Genomic DNA, 20,126 nt, shown 5'->3' on the forward strand with positions numbered 1-20,126 from the left:
CAGAGGTTCCATGGTATGAAATTTAATGTTTTCTTCCAGGAAAGTGAGAGCAGGAATCAGGCAGAAAAGATCTCTATGGAGCACAAAGCAAATGAAAGCTGCATTCAGCCAGGCACACTGTCTGCAGATGAAGCAGCACTCACAGACAGCACCCAAGCAGTCTGGCAAAGAGCCTCTGCAGAAAACACACAGCAAGGGAGCAAAAGGTCAGACAGAAGTCACCCTTTGCCTGGCACTTCAGGGAGGAGCAGCCTTGAGACTCACAGCAGAGCTTCACTGCCCCATATGAATGTGCTCAGCACAAATATGTCAAGGGAAAAAGGAAGAGCAGCACACCCAGACAGGACATGTGCCTTGGTACACGTGGTACTCATAACACAGGAATTTGTATTTGCACAGCTCAACCTGTGAGCCCCAGGAGATTTTCCCCATCTAACTTGGGGCCTTAACAGGGTATTTTAGTGCCCCACAACCTCTGCAGAACCCAAGAACTGATGGATTCCATGAGAAGCAAGGAAAGGATTTTCATGTTTGCTCTATGATTCAAGAAACTGAATCACAAGGCACAGGGAATTTCTGCTAAGCACAGGAACTCTGCAGGAAAGCAGGTAACTGAGGTTTCCTGAGCCCCAGCTTAGAACCACAAGCACATGAACTATCCTGCCTCCCTTCTGCCTACAATACAGCTGTCCCAGAAAGAAATACTTACATACCTGAGTACGAAATCAGATGCAAATCCCTTGCTCTACAGAACTCTGAAATTAGCATGGGGGAAGAGAAGAAAACTCTTGAGCTGCAAATGAATAGAAATCAAGCTAATGTACAGCATATATTGCTGATTCTCTCATGCTTGAGTTTAAGCTCTGAAATATTAACCACAGTCATTATGGAAGGCTCTCTTTTGACAGTGTGTCTTATGGTTCATTTACCAAGAGAAAATGGGTGCAATTTTAGCCAGTGTTAAAATTAATCTGCTTTTATCACAGAAAGGAAACTAATCCCACTTTACCAGCTCTTTTGTACTCTGAGAGGAGACTAACAGAGACAGAACAATTTAAATAACCAGGCTTCTTTGGTGAACCTGGGATTCTGTAGTTTTTCACTCATCTAGGTTGAAAAAATTCTCCAATAGTAAGACCAACCACTTCATACAGACAAGCACAATTCCTACAATGCCAGTGCTGACCCTGATCTGTTTCAAATTGGGTGCCTACAAGACTTCTCATTTTTCCTTTGGGGAAGGTTAGTTCTCAGAAACCAATCAAATCTGTGCTATCTGGGAAGAATAAAGGCAGCAGTAAAACCTGTTGTACACTCAGTATCATCAACACACAGTGCCCAGAGTCACAGGCAAGCATCTTTAGAAATCTTTTCATACACACTGGGTTCACCCAAACTCCTCTCTAAGCTCCTAAATTTCTCCTCCAGCCCAGCTTAAGGAAGAGACAAAATTTCAACTGTTGCATGCCCCCAAGCCAGAAAAAGTTTTCTGGGAAAAGAAGAGAAAGACAGGAGAGCCATGATGAGGCAGTTCCCACATAAGCTCCTACCCCTTTAGAGCATCATCATAACTCACATTGGTTTGAGAGACCAAACAGATTTCTCTAGCTCCTGTCAGTCTTCTTCAGCTTCTTTTTGCATTCAGAAAGTATTTTTTCAGTTCTGCTTCTAAACTTTAATCACTCGCTCTCTAGGTCTGAGTTCTCTATAGATTGTTTCTATTGACAGCAAATCCTAGGAGAATTATTATTTTTTATTAGTATTATTATTTCCCAGTAGTGCACCCATAACAATAGCTCTCTAGATACAGCAAAGAGATATGAGGAAATGAATGGAACCGTAACTGCCTCATGTATTTCATTTAAGACATGCTGGGTTTTAGTCCTTTTGTTCAGAAACAAATTTAACAAGAATTTAGGAGCTGTGTGTTGGGGCTGAAATAAATTAGGTGAATAGCAGGAGAGGGAAGCCTGCTATGACTTCAAAGCACAATCAACACAATGATGGGACTTCATGGAATAAGGAAACTAGGACTGAACTTAATACAAATGGCTCCACTGTTATCAAAGGTTCTGTACAAGCTCTAATGGTAATTCAATTGCATTGTTCACTGGGGAGAAGGTAGATGAAGATCATTTAATGTTTTATAATTAGCAAAAATAATTCATCCTGGCTACAATTTACATTCTGTGTGAGGGAAAAAGAGTTGTGTTAAGAGCAGGTTAGAAGTAGCTGTGGCTGTGTGGATAGACCCACACTCTGCTTAAGGACACACCAGGGCAAGCACTGTTCTGGGGCAATGGATACCATCAACTGGAAAATTCTTGTCAGGATTTCTACCTTGTCCCCTTCATGCTTTCCCTTTACATAATGGATGGGATGGGAATGCTGGAACATTTTGTTTTTGATAAGGCTGAGCTGAGAATAAGCACTTCTCCCACATACCTCAAAATATTGTTTTTCTATTCCAAAATGAACACTTCCAATTTATTTAGAAAGTTAGGGGGATGCTGAAGTGGATTAAAAGGCAGGACAAGTTCCAAGCCCTGCCTTGAACAAGACAATGCCTAACCTGATGAGAATCACAAGGAAAGCCTGGAAATGCAGCAGAAGATACCATCCCATGCAACTGCTATGCCTTGACCTTGCTAGAGTGACAGCTGCACCACCCTCTCCTTTTGAAAGGCCCTGCCTGGCTTGTCCCTGCACACAGGTTGGTGGCATCACTGTCCTGGGGCACCAGCAGGAGGGCAAGGGGCAGGTGGGATGCTCTCACAAGTGGCCATCCTCTCTGCCAGCACTGCACACACCAGGGACCAGATCACACTCACAACCAGAGCAAGTCAAACACATCCTGGGTGAAACTGCCACAAACTGTGCAAGAATCTGAGAGCGGATTTCCTTTCACATCTCACCACAAATCACACAGAAAATTAAAAAAAAAACCCTTCTGACCTCAAGGCACATGTTTGAAAATCTTTCAAGTAGAACTAAGAACAGCAATGAAAGTTCTACTCTCCAGAAGGAACTATGCACTATGAAGACAGAAGGTCTCCTGCCAAAATACTGGCTAGAAAGAAGGTACTTGTGGGTTAATGTGGGTGTTGGCAGATCCTCACAAGAAGCAAGCCAAGCTGTGTTTCACAAGTTAAAAAAGTTGGAATAAGTGGGGGAAAGGAGGGGGAGGAACATTAAAAAAATAAAAATCAATTGGAATGGGAGGAATCACCTCTGAGAGAAGCCAAGAGTCAGCCACTGATAAGTGCTGTCGTAATTCTTGGTCACCCCAGAGACTCCCAGCCCCCTTGAGATGACAACTGAAGGATATGAGGTGCTAGAGGCTGCCTCTTTATGCCTTTTATAACACATCAACCCATTTAAAACCAACCCTTTGCCACCAGCTGCCAACACTAGCTTAAAAAAGACCAACAAAACTCAACAAAGAAGCAATCCCATACTGCAAGCTTCTGTAGGCAGACATGAAAAAGCTTCAGCTAGGAAAAAAAAAAAATTGAGGATTTCAAGTGAAACATCTCACAATAGCCCAATTTAAAGAGGTAGCAAACATTAGCCCACCTATAGTAACTGTCCATTTGAGGGCTCCTCATCCTGAAGGAGAAAATATACTTTAAATAAGCTAAGGTAAGGTAAACACAAGTACTTCAGGTAACCCTCTGCAAACCAAGAGTAAGTGTGACACTGCTCCTCCTTAGCTCAACAGTGACAGCCCACTGCACCTCTGAGTCTCAAATCCAAGCCAGGCTGGAAACATCCTGCTGTGACTGCATTGTCAGCCACAGGAGAGCTCTTTCCAAGTCTCCACACTCAAAAGGAAAAAATGGATTTCCCCACTCTGCACAGGGTAATCCCTTACCCATTATAACTTTTATCACAAAGGTACAGGAGGACCTAAAGGATTTTGGTTTTCCTTACATCATCCTTCTGAAAACAAAAATTGTGTCTACAGACTTTTATTGTCCCCAAGTATTTCACTTTTTTCTGAGCCCAGAGACAGCCATCTCTACTGCTCTAAGAGCTTGTACTTCTTGAAGTAGCAAGGCAATTCCCTGCCAAGTTCAAGAAGGTAAACAAAATACATCTCTTCTGCCAAATGTCTCCACACCAATTTGTGTAATTGCCCATGTCCCTGAAGAGGGGCTTGTTCATGTATTATAGCTCTGACTCCAAGCATTGAAATACAATTAAACCAGATGCATCAGGCACAACTGGCTGGCTGGTCTGTGTCAAACCTCCACAGGTGGTGGCTAAGAAAGAACACTCATTCAGAGATGCTAAGAACAAATGGCACAGTGTATGCAGGGAAAGTCACAGCATGGAAAACTAAAGGTAAATTCTTTCATCTATACCTCAGCCTCCAGCAGCATCTCTGCCTATTGAATATGAAATATTGGCTAACAATGTTAATATCTGCCAGTGTGTTTTGTTATCAACTCCTCCAAGCTGTTATACCAAGATATAATCAGGCTTTTTTACTTTTATCCTGGCTCTTATCCTCTGTCTGTGTCTTTTGTTACCAGGCAGTGCTTCTACATCACAGGAAAAAAAAACAAAAACACATTCTTTCTCAAAAAGCTTGTACTTTTTCCTTTGCATGAAGTCAATCCAGTTATCTCCACCTAAAATAATGAAATGTTCTTTTCCTTCTAAAGTCTCTTTTTTAGCTAGTTCTGGAGCTTAAACCACTGTTAAAACCTATTATTCTGATTGTATTCCCCAATGCACAAACCTTGCCTTCTCTTTAATTTTCCCCTGCCTGTTCTTTCATTTCTCTAGGCCACATCCCACAAACTTAGCTTTTAACACCATCACACTGTTCTGCTCCATCAGCAACTTCCATTTGCTGCCCCATCCCTGTATTTTCCAAGCAACATCTCAGCACAATTTTCCAGCCTTATCCTCCCTTATTAAGTCTTCTCTCATTCTCCACTTCACATTGCCCCACAAACAGAAAGGTTTCCTACCTGGTTAGAATATATTTCTCCCCCAGCACTGGTTCTTCAGTGGTAGAAAGCATTTCAGACCATAGTGAATTTTCTTTCAGTTGAGATAACACCAGCTTTTCAAAGCTTACCAACAACCATGGCTCAGCTTCTCTGCTAGAAGGAGCTCTTTGCCAATTACTTACAGCTTCACAAACTTCTGCAAAAGATCCTCAACTTCCTACACTATCCCTCATATCTCTTCCTGGTCTTTAATCACTTATTCCTTCCACCTGAAAAGGCAGAAAATTGCAGATGGGTCCCTTTCAAGGGCCTGTTTACACGCTGAGACTTCCCTCATCTTCAAATTACCTTCTTCTGCTTCTGCCCATACCCTAAAATCAATGCTCATCTCATGTGTTTGTGCCCATCTGTACCTTCTTCATCATTCCTTTTTATTTCCCCCTTTCAAAAGTTAATTGTCTAAATTGCTAGAACTTTGCTAGGCTGAATGGAGGGATCCCATCATCACTGGATCTACAGATCCCATGTTTCTGCTGCTCCTTATTGCCTGTTCACACACTTAAAGCAGCAGCAGACATCCACCCTGCCTCCTGGAACACCTTCTGCACTGAGCTGGCTGCATCTGCCTCCAGATCATGGCTAGCTGAGACAGCTCTTCAAGCCAGAAATCAAATATTTGTCTTTAAAGCGTTTCAGCGCTTGAAAAAGAAACATCGTACAGCATGTGCAATTAACAGGGAGGAGTCATCTCCTTGTTCCAGGCTGAAACGCTGTCAGCGATTAACACCTTGAGGAGGCTCCTGCTCCAGTGGAAATTGCACACCTTGGGATCTTGCCTGTCAATCTGCTCAGCAGGGGAAGCGGTCAGAACGGTGAAAAGCAGCTATTTAGGCTTTCAAAATTATTTCTCTTGCAATTCCTTCTCCCCTTGAGTTCCTGGTACTAGTTAACAAATGGTGAAGCTGCCACACTTCTGATTTTCCACAGAGCTATCTTCAGGAAAAGCTAAGACTGTTTCAGGAACAAAAAGCAATATCTGATATTCAAGTTCCCTTCACTGTAACTTTAGAGCAGCCAATAAAGATCATCTTATGGCAAAATATTGCCAAGATTAATTTTAAAACCACCTTCCTAGCTACATTCTCCATCTGAATGTGTCAGAAGCCAGCATTTCTGTTCTGAGGAATTCAGGCAGGCTAATGCTTGGTTTCAGTCCCAAGTGGAAAAGGCAAGATCATTAAATTTCCCATGAGTATCAGTAAATATTTTTCATTGGATAGTCAATAACACCTAATCATTTACTTTCTATAATGTCAGAACATTAAACATTAATTTCAAACATATAGAGAGATGTGGCTCTGGACACTTCAATGATTATCAGTGATAAAATCCCCACAATTGGTTCAGAAAGGAAAACACTTGAGCTTTTGAGACTACCCTCTGCCTTGCCTCCCTGCAGCACCTTCAGTGCCCAAAGAACTTGGCAAAAATCCGTTGGTGATGCCCTCCATGCAACAGAGGAGATCCAGCAGAGACTCCTCTTTGATGGAAACCAAATCTCTCCAGGACAGAAAAATACAGCTTTGAATACACAGGGCCCAAAAATACACAGGGCCCATTACCAGAAGTGAGGGTGAAAGAGGACAGAGGAACAAGACACTTTACACTTACTCTTACAGATTTGGTTTAGAAGATGTGTCCACCATGCTGTCATTATCTTGGTGCCAAAGCAAGTCAAGTGACAAGATTTCTCACTACAGCTTGACACTATCAGAATTGCAGACAATTTTGGTTGATATTTTACTGTAGAAAATGTCACTGAAAATGACATACCTCCAAGAAATTTTCTGATTTTGACTAACTGTATTTTCTAACAGAAAATTCTCCTGACAACTTTCTTCCCCCTGACAACTTTCTTTCCCCAAGTGGCTCTAATATTAGTATTTAATGACTTATGTGTCTCAGTGGTGTTTTCAATTTACTTACGTCATCTGTGCTGTGTAAACTCAACACAGAGAGTGAATATTTAAAACTATGTGTCATCTATCTTCTTCTGTCCTTACTGTGCTACTGCATTCATTCCCCATCCTTCATTATACCATCTATTGCTACAATGAAATATTTTCATCTCCTAGCAGCTGCTACTGCATAATGTATTTCTGGATCATCTGAGTAGCTTGTTAGGAGGAAAATTTACTAATGAGTTAAAATTTAATTTGTCTTGTGTCATCCCAGTTCAGACATCAACCACACAATGCCATATATTTAAGCAGAAGCCCAAAATTACAGACATCTTTTCTCTTCTCTGAACTCTCTCCAGCAACAATCTCCACATATGTCCTTATTTAAACAAAATGATCTCTATATAAAGGATTAAGTGCAGGTTTCCTGAGTAACATTTTATAATGAGATGCTGACTCTTTTGTACAATATTCTCTGCTCCTCATAAAATTTCTCAAAGTATTTCTTTCCCCTACTTGCTCATAAAAGTTTGTTTCGCACCAAAATTCACCTTGCCAAATGCAAGATTTCTCAGAAATTACTCCTTCTGCCTGGCCTTTTCAATACCTCAGTGTCAGAAAGGAATAGAGATGGATTCTTCTGCTTGCCTCAAAGCAGTTCTTGGCTTAGATGAATACTGATTTATGTGAGTGGAAAAGGCACAGACTCCACATTTCTCCTCAACTACTTCATCCTGAGAGGGTGCCAGATGCAATGGAGATAGGAGATATGGAAGGATAGAGCAAGGCAGGCAATGAAATTTTCTTCTCTTTGTGTGTGCATTTCTCTTTCAGCCTGACAGGAACACTGGTGATCTCTTAACTCTTTTTGGAAGGACCTTTGGAAAGTAGTTTGGGGCTTGTTTTTTATTTCTCTTTAAAGCCATCCCTCAGATGCCTCACTGATAAGCCTGGCTTAAGAACTTGAATAGCACTGAGTAAAACTGGTGCTACTGTACCCAGGACAGACACTGACAGCAATTTAAAAAGGACATACATAGCCATCAAAGCACGGGCAGATAATCCAGAGCACAAACGTTTCCTGGAAATACTTGTTACACTTAACATCACCTTAGAAGTTCTAGGAAACATCAGAATGTCCTTGGTTAACTCTGCTTTAAGAGAAATATTATATTCACTTCCACTGAAGCAGTGTTTCACCTCCACTGTTTGCTGTGGTGCAAACACAGGTGGAGTATAAATGCCAAGACAGATCTGCTTCCCAAGGAGGACTGGAAGGAACAAACACCCAAACAGGACAGGACAGCAGCACAAAGCAATTCTACTTGGGACAAAACTAAAAGGAGAGCTTGAGAAGCAAGTGAGAAGCACCAGAAACATGAATTTGCTTTCTGTAAATCCATGCACAGCTGAGCCCAGCCATCAAGATGAATGTTATTCGCCTCAGTGCAAATAGTGTGTGTCTATATCTTGTGTACAGACAAACTTTTACATCCTTGTGCCTGGACATGTCCAGCTGGCAGGCAGGGAGGATATGGCAGGACATAGCAGGACCACCACCTTCCTGCTGAAGGCTCCAGGTGTTCCCCCTGTAAGGAGTGTCATTGCTGCACCACAGGAACAGTGCAGCCCCTGCTGCCCCAGCTGCAGGATCCTGTTTAATTGCTGCCCGAGGAGCTCGTGTCTGACAGCACCACTGCAGGCTGCCCTGCTCACCATGACACTGATGAGGGTCATGTTAATGCAGGAATACCTGCCTTCCCCAGCCCTCCTGCAGCACAGGAAAGCAGCAGCACTGGCACACCTACACACAGGTGTGTGTGGCTCTCTCCTCGTGTGTTTGCTGTTTATCCTTTTCTTCAGGAATCACACTCAGAGCGTGTTGCTGTCTGAGCTGTCACTGCCTGCCACATTACAGTGATGGTGGCTGCTTTCAGAAGCCACTTCAGGTTGTTTAATCATCACTTCCCTCCAAGATGTCCATCACAGGGTGGTCTCCAGGCAACAGCATCAACAGGCAGGCTGTGGGTGGCTGCTGAGGAGGAGGATGCTGCACAATTCACAGGGAGGAAGAACTCACGTTCCCAGGGGAGAGGGAGCTGTGGGAGCTGCTGGGTCTCTCTCCATCTGATGTGATCCCAGCCTGCAGCATCATGAAAGTAACAGGGATTTCAGCCATTGATTAACCCAGTGTTTAGGAGGGAAAAAAAGAAGCCAGGAGCCTGGTGTGTGGCACAGGAGTGCAGAGCTGGGCCTCCTTTCCTCAGCTCTCACAGGGTCCATGGTCCAGCTGCCTCCATCACAGCTGGGGCAGCAGGGCCCTGCCACAGCCATGGACACAGACTGGGCTATCACACAGCTGAAATCAACCACACTCACTCCTTTAACAACTTTAAAATGAGTTATTTTGGAGTGAATGACAAGTTTCTGGGGAATAAAGAAAGATAACATGTCATCTTACGAACTTGAAAATAAAATTGAAGGAAACACCAAACTGGAAGCTTTTCATCCAAAAGATGAGCTGGAGAATATTTTCATTTATTTTTGTTTCATTTTTTGTTTTCAAGGATACAAAATTAAACACTCACTTGTTATTGAAACAAACACACAGATCTGCATCAAAGCACCCTTCAGCTACAATAGCCTAAATATTTACTACTAAACTTCATCAGCACATCTGTAGTGGCCACTGGAGGACACTGGATACAGGCTAAGTCCAGATCTACGTAGGCCAGATCTATTCTCTTCCCATCTCTAGCCCAGGTTCTGTCACTCTTCAGATACTGAGGAGTGTGTGAAAACATGAACAGAAATGGAGAAGGTGTAGTGCAGTCCCTGCCCATGGTTCAATCCTCAGCCAAGTTAAATCTGAGGGAACAATCACACCCCAAACTTATCTACCAAGGTGGCATTTCACCATGGACATGTGCATTTTGAAATTAAGTTTAATGCATCTCCTGTTTTGCTGGTGCATCTCTTAACAAGCTGTTTAGTCTGTACTATTAAAAAAAAAAACCTATTCTAAAGTTTCAATCAAAGTAAGATCTCACTTTTATTTGCAGATAACCATTTCCAAAATTTGATTATGATTCCAATAATGATTAATTTAAAGATTTTATCTTTCATCTACAGGAATTTTTTTTTTTTTCTTGGAAAACTGAATTGAAAGCAATGGAAAGCAAACTAATTTTCCATAGCATGTTCTTTCACATATAGGGCTTGATATTCAGCATAAGTATTATTTTTACACTAGAAAAATGTATCTACACTTACCTATAAGTAAATATTGAATAAGGTTTTCAAGTATTCATTTGAATATTCAATGCAATTCACTTTTCCTACGTTTGTTTTCAGAGAATATTCAGTGAAAGGTACTGGCACCATTTTTGACCAAGACAGGGCACATTAAGCTGTTTCTTTACAGAAAGATTTAAACTGACCCAGTGACACACACAGAAAGGGAACATATGACCTCTTTCATCTACTGAAATTATATTTTGTAGAACAGTGGAAAATTTTCCTGGCAAAGTCCAAACGATCAAACAGGATCCATTTCCACATTAGTGAGGAATTTCTCACTGTTTTCTGAATCAGGAACTTTGGGATTACTTCACCCCCCTATAAAAAAGTGCACCTGAGAAAATCACATATTGAGCAGGGACAATTTATGGAGATAAAAACATGCCTACATTTGTTATATAAAATATTTCCCCTGAATTATTTTCTCCACCTTAAATTTAGTGGGGGAGGTGAGAATGGGTGGGGGGAAAAAGAGAAATATTTGAGAAAAGACATAGGATATCTCTGTTGGGTTATCTACATAGCCTGAGATTTTCTAAAGAGCTTTTCCCTTCCTCCTGAAGAAGTGCATGAAAATGATCTGCAAGAGCTCAAGGCACTGCTGTCCTTACATGAGCAGCAAAGGTGATCTCACACCTCATGCAGCTGGATGTGAGCACTGACCCTGGGTTGGGAGCTGGTGGTGTAAATCACCAAGAGCTTCCCATTTGTAGGCAAACAGTTTCCACCCCAAAAGTCCAGAGGAGCTGAAGGGGTTACCCCTGGAGTGTTCCCCACAGGAAAGGAGCAATCACAGGGTTCTCCCTTGAGTTTCCTGCCCCTGCAGCAGCAGGTCTGACCCAGCACAGCATGGGGAGAGCTCAGGAGCCCTGCCCTGGTTTGGGGATGCTTGCACTGACATCCCCCACAGCTGGGGGAAAGATGGGCAACTTCCCTCCTGATTCCATCTCAATCTCCACCTGTTTCTCAGGCTCCTGCTCCCCACTCATCCCACACCAGGGCATCAGCAGAGCTGCCCTGAGCCTGTCCCTGGCGTGACAGTCCAGAGGCAGCTCCAACTGCCAGAGCAGGCACAAGAGAACAGCACTCCCCCACTGAGGGACACCATGGGAGGCTAAATTAAGTTCTTACAGACCCTCTAAAAGCAAGGAATTACATTTTAGGACATATCCTAAAATATCCTGTTCCTTCTGAAAGTACTTTTCTTTTATGTCCTCCAAGGAGAGAAAGTACAGTACTAAGTAAAAATGTTATTGTGTTACCAGCACTGAGAATTAGGGATTAAGGGCTCTTACATTTACTGTTGTTTGATTTAAGACAGAGTAAAAAAAAATTCCAAGTGGCACAAAAATCATTTTACTGCATCAACTTTTATATGCATTTAAAATTCCAAAATAATTACTTTATCACCCAGTGCTGCCATTTGAATTGGAATCAAGGTCCATTTTCATTTAACACAGAAATGTCAATTAGTACTGCGGGAGTCATTGATTTTTTGGTTTGCTGGCCAGGTATAAAAAAATAATTGAGGGGAAAAAAAGCACCTTGTGTCAGTCTTAATTTTTTTTTCCTCCTTGGAAATGTAAACCTGAATGCAGCTTTGCATCTGGATGAACAGGATCCAGTACACACAGCTTTTAAGATAACAGCAGTTACCTAAATATAGGCAAGAACAGTTTGAGATGCTCTGCAATTCCCATACCTGGACACAGTTCCCACAGGATGCCCTTACCCTGTGAAGCAGCAGCCAGAGGTAATGCCATCTCAGGTGGCACTAGATGCCTCTGTCCAGCAAACTGAATCAAGGTTTTAGTATCATTGGATCATTTTTAAATACAGAATATAAGAATTAGAAATCCGCTAAAAAAATGCTGCCTGATTCAAATTAGAAAAAAAAAAAAAAAAAAAAAAAAAAAAAAAAAAAAAAAAAAAAAAAAAAGTTGCTTTTAAACTTTCATAATTTGGGTTTGTTGAGACCTATTTCTCAGGAGCCTTGGAATCAAAAATCAATGTGAACCTGCAAAATGCTCTGGCCAAGCTACAATAGCATTTTCCAGAGAACAAAATCTTTAACAGGGCAGGTTCATTTGCCTCACTGGAGCTCTGCACAGTGCCAGGGTTGTATCCACTCTGCTGTAGAATGAAATGCCCAGAGCATGTGAGATTGTCCAAGGCCAAGGCTGACCTTGCAGCCCTTCATATGCAAAGCTGTGTCACAACTGAATGGGTCTCTAACCCACAGAATGAATTAAGGACTTCTGACATCCTTGTTTCCCCTCTGGACTGACTCCACCGTGGTCACCAGGTTAGGGAAATACAAATGTCTTATCTGAAGGCAGGAGGAAAGGGAGAAACCCATTTTCTGTTACAAAGTTCTGCATTAGGAAGACTGAAAGCTATAACCTGATTGCTTTACAGAGTTCATAGCCTCTCGACATTGCATGAATGCCAGTTGCAACTGTCAGAGCTCTTCCATTATTCTCCTTAATCTCCCCTTGTGATGGGATTTGCATATCCCACCTGTCAGAGGCAGAAGCTCCTCACCCTCTCCCAAACTCTTTCAGAGACCAGCATCACACAGTGACAAGCCTTTCTTCCAGTCCTCACAGATTCTCTTTCACTTTCTGCTTTCTCTCAGAGCACAGCTCTTCTTATTAACCATTTCCCATGTATCCTATTTCAGATTCTGTATATGAAAAGCCTATGTTTCATCCAGTCAAGAAATATATCTAGAGATGGGCTGCAACACAGAAGAAAGAAAGACAATGGCTGTTGAGACATTTTTTTGAAAAATCTAACACACACACACACAAGAAAATAAATACAAAAAACCCTCTGGTTAAAGGAATAAAGTCCTATTCAGTTACAGGAATTTAGAGGAGATTTCATATCTAGAATGGATGTGAAGTATTTTGTTATCCAACAGTACTAAATATAACCAAGAAGACAAAAATTTGAAACAAGGGACTTTTAGCAATATTTTAATTTAATTAGATTTTTTTTTTCTGGTTTAAATTCCCATTTTTGTTTCCTCATATTTTATTCAGCCCTTCCAAAATATATTCTCAGTAGCTCTAGCAAGAGATTAGCTTGAAACAGTCTCAGCATCCAGTGCATTATACTCTTAATACTATTATATATTCTTGTAGTGTGGAAATAATACAGACTCCATCTCACTGAATTATATTAATGCCAACATCCTCCTTACATGAGTCTTTTTTTGGGACCTGCTTTCAGCACCCCAGGAATCAGTCTCATTGGGGTCATTCCCCACCATGAAGCATCTGGCTCTGGGCTCCACATCCATATTCATTACTTTAAAATTCCTCCTTTATAAGGATCCAATTGCCATGGGAGGAAGGGAGCATGGGCTATCACAGCATCATACAACAAAATGCTGGTCACTCATGGGATGATGCTGCACCCTGACAGTTTTACTCTGGAGTCACAGCTCTGCCAGCAGCAGAAAGGCAGAGGGTATCAACTCCATCCTCTTGCATGAACATGGCATTTGGGCAAAGTCTCCAAGCGAGATGTGAAAAAAAAATAAACTTTTATTACGGTCTCCCATTCTGGACTGAATAGAACACTGACAATTTAAGGTACTTTGGCCATGCCTTTACTGCCTCAATTGTCAAAAGGAATGTATTTGTTATCAACTTCATTCATCAAAAGCAAAAAACAGATTCAAATTCGAGTTATTTGGAACCTAACTCCTAGAAATTCAGAGTTCACTCTTGCACTTCACCTCTTGTACAAGCAGATACAGAAAGAAGAATGCTTGCTTGATTTAGCAAACCAGGGGCTGAAAGGGAACATCATCACTGCCTGTAAAATGATTCCATGGAATGCAAGTGCCAGCAAGGGAAAATAACTTGAATTAAAAGGAACACACACAAGTGAAAAAAAATTAATCTAAATTGCCCAGTGGCAACATTAGAACAGAAATCAGAGAGGTTTCCAACAGCCAGGAGAAAAAGGCTTGGAACAGCTACCCAGAAAGGAAGAAGGCAATAGAAGGGTGAAGAATAGAAGTATGATAGACCCCCAGATGTTTGTAGATGTTTGCAGTTTGATCAGTCCTGGCTGTTGGATGCAGTACTATGTGCCATTCTTGAAATTCCTCATTTCCAAAGCAGGTCTGACACTTCAGGTGAAAATCCAACAACAGTTTATTCACAATTACCTTGTCCAAGATGAAATACCATGCATTGGAATAGGTGCACTGTTATTCTGCCTTACCTGTGCCCAGTTTGTCCTGTCAGTAACATTAAGAAACATCTTGCAAGCAATACCTAATGCAGAGTCTCATCTTGCCTGAAAACTCTCCCATAAGAGATCTAACTCTTCCCCTGCTGTCTGGTGCAATCACCTGAGCAGAGCAGTGATGACCTTGCAGGCTTCATCCTGCCCTGGACCCTTCAGCTGCATCGATCTTCTGCTGTGGATGGAATATAAAACCTGTCTGCCCATGGTTGTTCTGCATCTGTTCCCACCTCCACCACTGCCTCCATCAGTCTGCTGAGGATCTGCTGCTGCAGAGCACCTACAAGAAGCTCAGCTTTGTCTTTCCAGCCATGTAAATCACAGAAGCTTGAACCAGCTGTTTAAAGGTATAATGCTCACATAAAATCCAATCCCCAGCAAGAATAAACCAAGTACATGCTCAAATTCTCTGCCACAGAGTTGGAGATCTACACCAATGCCCAGCCCAGGAGAGCACTTTGTCCAGTGCAAGGCAATGGTAAACTGCTATTACAATAAATGACTGTGAAACCCATGGTGCTTTTCTTCACAGCACCACATTAAAGCACCAGCTGTACCACCAAGGCACTCACTCAATCTCCCTTACCTTTCAACCTCCTCCAATTTTTTTTCTCTTTCTCCAGAATACTTTCAAATTAACAAGTAAGGAACTGATTTTACTCCAAGCCAGCTTAGGACAGAAGCAGTCTTCATTTTTTGTGAGCTCTGAAAAGCATCTCTACCCCAAAAGCTCATTATGGACATCACCTAGAGACACGTTTTTTTCCATTAAAGCCAGGTCTCTCTTTTAACTCCACACAAATCTCTGCTAGCTCTTTTCCTCTAGGCTATAGTATGGCATTAAGGGAGCTATAGAGATTCCAAACCTACTGTGTCAGGATACACTTCATCAGCAACACACTTGGTATCTCCATGAGCTAGGAAACCTGCCAGCTTCCACACCACTGATGACATTTCTCAGTGGTGCAAAAAGACAGATCTCACTTGTGTATCTTGCAGCAGAGATTTGAGAAAGATTTCAGGTCATATGAACTTTTACTCCAGTTTTATAGGGGCCAGTGGAAAGACACTCAGGATGTATCAATGCAGGTAAGTACTGCCAGAGCCCATTTAAAGACTCAATATTGTCAGAATGACTTCAGGCAGGGTGCTGGCTTGGGCCAGTTAGCACCTTCTTGGATCATCCCAGACAGTCTGGCACTCAGACTGACTCCAAAGACTCAAAGACCTTTTCCAGCACCAACTTTCAGCCACTCTTCTCTGTCCTGCAGACTGAAAGAGCTCAGGATTGTGGAGATGCAGGACAGCTTTGTGTGGCCTCACTCACCTCCACTGGCGCCACAGAAAGCCTGATGCTCACCTGCATTTTAATACAACACTGGATACATTCCTGATTTCATGCTCATCAGTCATTTGACAAGCCAGGCTTGCTACACCAATGCTCTCCTCTGGGGAACTCCTGCTGACTCCAGCAGGGAACAAGGTACACAGGAGAGATTAGAGAATATGTGAACTGTGTCCCTACAGATGAGCAGAACATGCTCCAGGTGTCTGGATATGAATGTGGATTTGGACACCAAGCTGTCCAGGGAGTACCTACAACACTGATGGGCCAAGATAAGCACTGGTGTAAAACAGTGTATATTGATGGAGTTAAACTTGGACAACTTATACTATTATTTATTATTCTTCCTGTCCCTGTGGCTTAGCATACAGCAAATTCAGAGCAAAATGCCATAAGTTTATTGGTGCACACACTCAATATAAAATCACAGCCAAGTCTGAGAGAAGCTGCAAACACCCAGAACAATCCCATACAGAAATCAGTTCTTCCTCCTCCACAGCAGCATTGCAATTATATCCACACCACTATCAAAATAAGGATGCAAGGAACCACAGTGAGACTGACAGGATAAGGTACACTGCAATACCAAAACTTGATAGTGACAATACTTCTAATTTTCCAGTTTTTCCACCTAAGAGGATTTCAAATATTTTGAGCTTTATTTTCATTTTTTTTCATGTACTCACACAGATACTACAAAGTATGATCTTCTTCACACTGCCCCTCTGCCTGGGCAAAAAGGCAAAAGTTGTTTGATAGCAGCACTTCCAGAGCACTTAAGAAGGAAAAGAAGAAGAGGTGTGTTGCATCCCCGTGTCACAGCATGGAAACTCCATCAGGAAGCCAGCAGCTGCTGCTGTTGGAGGTTACACAGCATCCTCACAAGCAGCACATAGGGATCCTCTGCAACCCCCAGAACTACATATGCTGTACCCTAAATGAAGGGTTTCACCCCAAGCCCATCTCACTCCCAGCCCCATCACTGATGGGTACCCAAAATCTTCACATAGAGACACAATGCAACTCTGCATTGTAACATAACATCCCTGCACACAGAGTAATTCTTTGCATTGTAACATAACATCCCTGCACACAATGCAACTCTTTGCATTGTAACACAACATCCCTGCACAACCAGCAGCTCTTTGGAAAGGACAGTTGCAAAATGTTTCCTCACAGCTCCCTGAAAATGTTTGTACACCAACACACTCAGAAAGTAAATCAGACCCTGACAACAGCAGCCCACACTACCACAGTGGGCAGAAACACATACACAAATATATGTGTACCTAAACACATATATAACAATAGATGTGTCTTGAAAATTGTACAGGGGAAATATAATTGCAGTGACAGATCAGAGAAACTGCTGCCTGCTGGATGACTTCTTATAAAATAATCTTTTTTCTAAGCAAATGGGTCACTTGAAACCTGTGTCAGTCTCAATTCAATTTGTATGAACAGACCTGAGTTCCTACAAGGCAGCTTCTGTTCACGTAACTATTTAAGAATAGTCTAGCTGAGTTGTGAAGAAAGGAGAAAGTCCTTCAAAATGGAAATTACAACTATTCCCCTGTCAATTAATTGATTAAAAACTTCCTGATGAGACCATAAAACCGTGTCCCAATTAACTAGGGCTGAACCCCACAGTGAGGTCCTTACGACATCCGCTACAATTCTAAATTAAGTAGCTCAGTACAATTTATACCAAAAGGAATTCATAATGCCTAGACTACCATTTCAAAATGTTATCAGTCTCCTAGTGCTAAAAGCTGAGAGGGAGGCCAAAGATTTCTGCCAAGCAGCCAGAAACCTTCTGGCATTACAGCTGCAGACACCTTAGAGGAGAGCCTGAGTCCCTGTTCTGCCGGGAGCTTGTATGGGCAGCAGTCACGTAGTGGTGGCATCCCTCTCTCTCTCATTAGCATTCTGCTCGGTGTCTCTAAGAGGCAAAGTTGGAGAATCCGGACAGACAGATCCCTTCACTTCTGCTGCTCCAGGCAGGCAGAAAGCACTCCGAGCAAATCACCCTTGCCTTCCCTGGGTCTCAGCCCTCAGCTGCAGGTGCCACGGCAGCAGAGGCTGGAGGGATACAGTGCCCAAGTTAACTTTGATGTCACGACGATGGCTTCAGCCTGGAAATCAGCTGCCTACTTCTCTGGCCAGTTTTGTGCTTCTTGGCTCAAGTCTGAGCTGTTCTGATGCTATTCCTGAGACACATGCAGGTTATGAGGAGGAAACAAGAACTCTCCTGTTTAACACCTTGGTGAAAAGCAGCTTTATTCCCCTACACAGAGACACCTCGGAGGCAAAGTCCTGAAGCCTTCCAGCATCTCCACATCAGCAGGGCCTGAGGATGAGCCCTTGCACTGACGTGGGCCCCCACAGTTGGCAGAAGAAGAAGCAGCAGCAGAGGGGCTTTCCCTGGGCATCCTCCAAGCTGCGCCTCCCAGGCTGCCCGAGAGGGTTTCCCGGGGAGAAGGCTGGATGAGAGGGCGCTTCCCCCTAAAGAGACCCTTCAGCGGGCGGGGCAGCGCTGGATCCCGCTCTGCTCCGGGCGAGGGACGGGGGGCCGGCAGGGGGATGTGCTCGGCGGGCGGGCGGGGAGCGGAAAGTTTTTCTACTCCAGAAGAATGGTCCTTTTGAAGCCCTTCTGCCCCACTGCACACTGCTAAGCGAAGCCAATCCCCGGCGCCCGGAGGCGCAAAATCCCCTTCGAAGAAGAAAAACCCAGTACCCCCAGCCGCGATTACACACACACGGAGCTGGGGAAAGAAGGAAAAGGGGGAGAAGGGGGAAATACGGAAAGTGCGGAGGAGCCGCCCCCGCCCGCGGTACTCACGCTGCTGTTGTGGCCGGACCAGTGCACCATGGCCTGGTTGTGCGCCGAGTCTCCGGCCAGGGCGAAGGTGGTGCTGGCCAGGCGCAGCTCCTCCAGCCCGAAGCGGGCGGCGCCGCCGTCCCCCGGCTCCCGCCCCGCGGCGCCGCCCGGGCCCGGCCCCGGCCCCGCCGAGCCCCGCGGGCTGCGGCCCCGGCGCCGCCGGACCGAGCCGGGCCGGACCGAGCCGGGCCGGGCCGGGTCCTGCCGCTCCGAGCCCTGCCGGGGTCGCTCCTCGGCCGCAGCCGCTCGGGGACGGCGCTGCCCGGCCGCTCTCTCCGGCTCCCTCGTCACTCGCCGGGTCTCCCCGCCGCTCAATTTCAGCCCCGCGGGAGCAGGGGCGATGGTCGCTGGCAGCACGGCATCGTCCGTCCCGGCCTCTTGCCCTCTCTCACCTCCCTTCTCCCCGAGGAACCTCCTTTGCTCCTCTTCTCCTCTGTCGGTCCGCAAGTGCATCACTAATCCCTGCTGCGGCTGCTGCTGCGGCTGCACCTGCGAACGGCAGGATCTGCAAGTTATTTCTGCACCGCTAAAGCCATAAGTGAAGAGGAAAAGCCATGTCCAGTACAGGAGAGCAACGTGCCAGGCTGGGTACCAGCCAGCAACTTTTTCCATCGCTGCCCCTGCTGATGAGTGCGAGGGAGAAAGAGCAGGGAGGAGAGCGCAGGAGCGAGGGAGCCGGGCGCTGCCGATTCTGCCGCCGCGGGGAACACGGCGAGAACTCCACCAAAGTTTCAGACTCTTCTGTGCTAGATGCAGCCGAGGGGTAGAGGAGATTACTTTCTTCCCCCTCTTATTTCCTTTTTCTTCTTCTGCACTTTTTCCTTTTGTCTCTTTTTCTGCCCCTCTTTTTTCTTTTTTTTTTTTTTTTTTCTTTTTCTTTTTTTTTTTTTTTCTCAAGACTGGTGTTGCTGATCAGGCTTGTGATGGAAGGCAAAGCCACAACCACACGGGGGAGGAGCTGATTTGAAATCAGAGAGAGAGGGAGAGAGAGAGGAGCAAATCCTGGCTGGTGATTTCTGCCGGCTGCCTCTGTGGAAGTCACAGCTCGCTCCTCTCCCGCTCGCTCTCTCTCTGCTCCCTCTCACTTCGCCGCTTCTGCATCACACTCCTCCCGCTAGGACACCCCGTGCCTGTGTCGTGAGTGGCTGGTTGCTCACTCCCCCTCTCACACACGCTCCAAAGACGGATTTACCCCAACTTTTAAACTCGCATCATCCGATCCCTTCCTCCCCTGTGTTTCCCAACAGTTTAAACCCCTACAGCCTGCTCCCCAGCGTATGAAACTTCCACACATGGGCTGGAAGCAGATGTGCAAAGTGAAGGAACAGTACATGCGTGTGTGTATAATCTTCCCAGAGGAAATGTTTTAATTCGATTCATGAAGTGGCCTTAAATGTCTGAGCAGGCTC

The 20,126-nt window shown here is 44.2% G+C and overlaps 1 protein-coding gene across 4 annotated transcripts in view; it reads right to left on the bottom strand.

Moving 5' to 3' along the window:
• The window catches only part of SORCS1 (sortilin related VPS10 domain containing receptor 1), a 259,464-nt gene extending 239,990 nt beyond the window's left edge, over positions 1-19,474 (bottom strand). For all 4 annotated transcript variants that reach the window (XM_079313142.1, XM_079313140.1, XM_079313141.1 and 1 more), the window contains exon 1: positions 18,679-19,474. In XM_079313142.1, coding sequence (XP_079169268.1) covers positions 18,679-19,329 — 651 coding nt within the window. In that variant the 5' untranslated portion in view covers positions 19,330-19,474. The remainder of the gene's footprint in view (positions 1-18,678) is intronic.
• Between the last annotated feature and the right edge of the window lie 652 nt (positions 19,475-20,126).

This window comes from Erithacus rubecula (assembly GCF_903797595.1).
Source record: "Erithacus rubecula genome assembly, chromosome: 9".
In the NCBI taxonomy this organism is placed as follows: Eukaryota; Metazoa; Chordata; class Aves; order Passeriformes; family Muscicapidae; genus Erithacus; species Erithacus rubecula.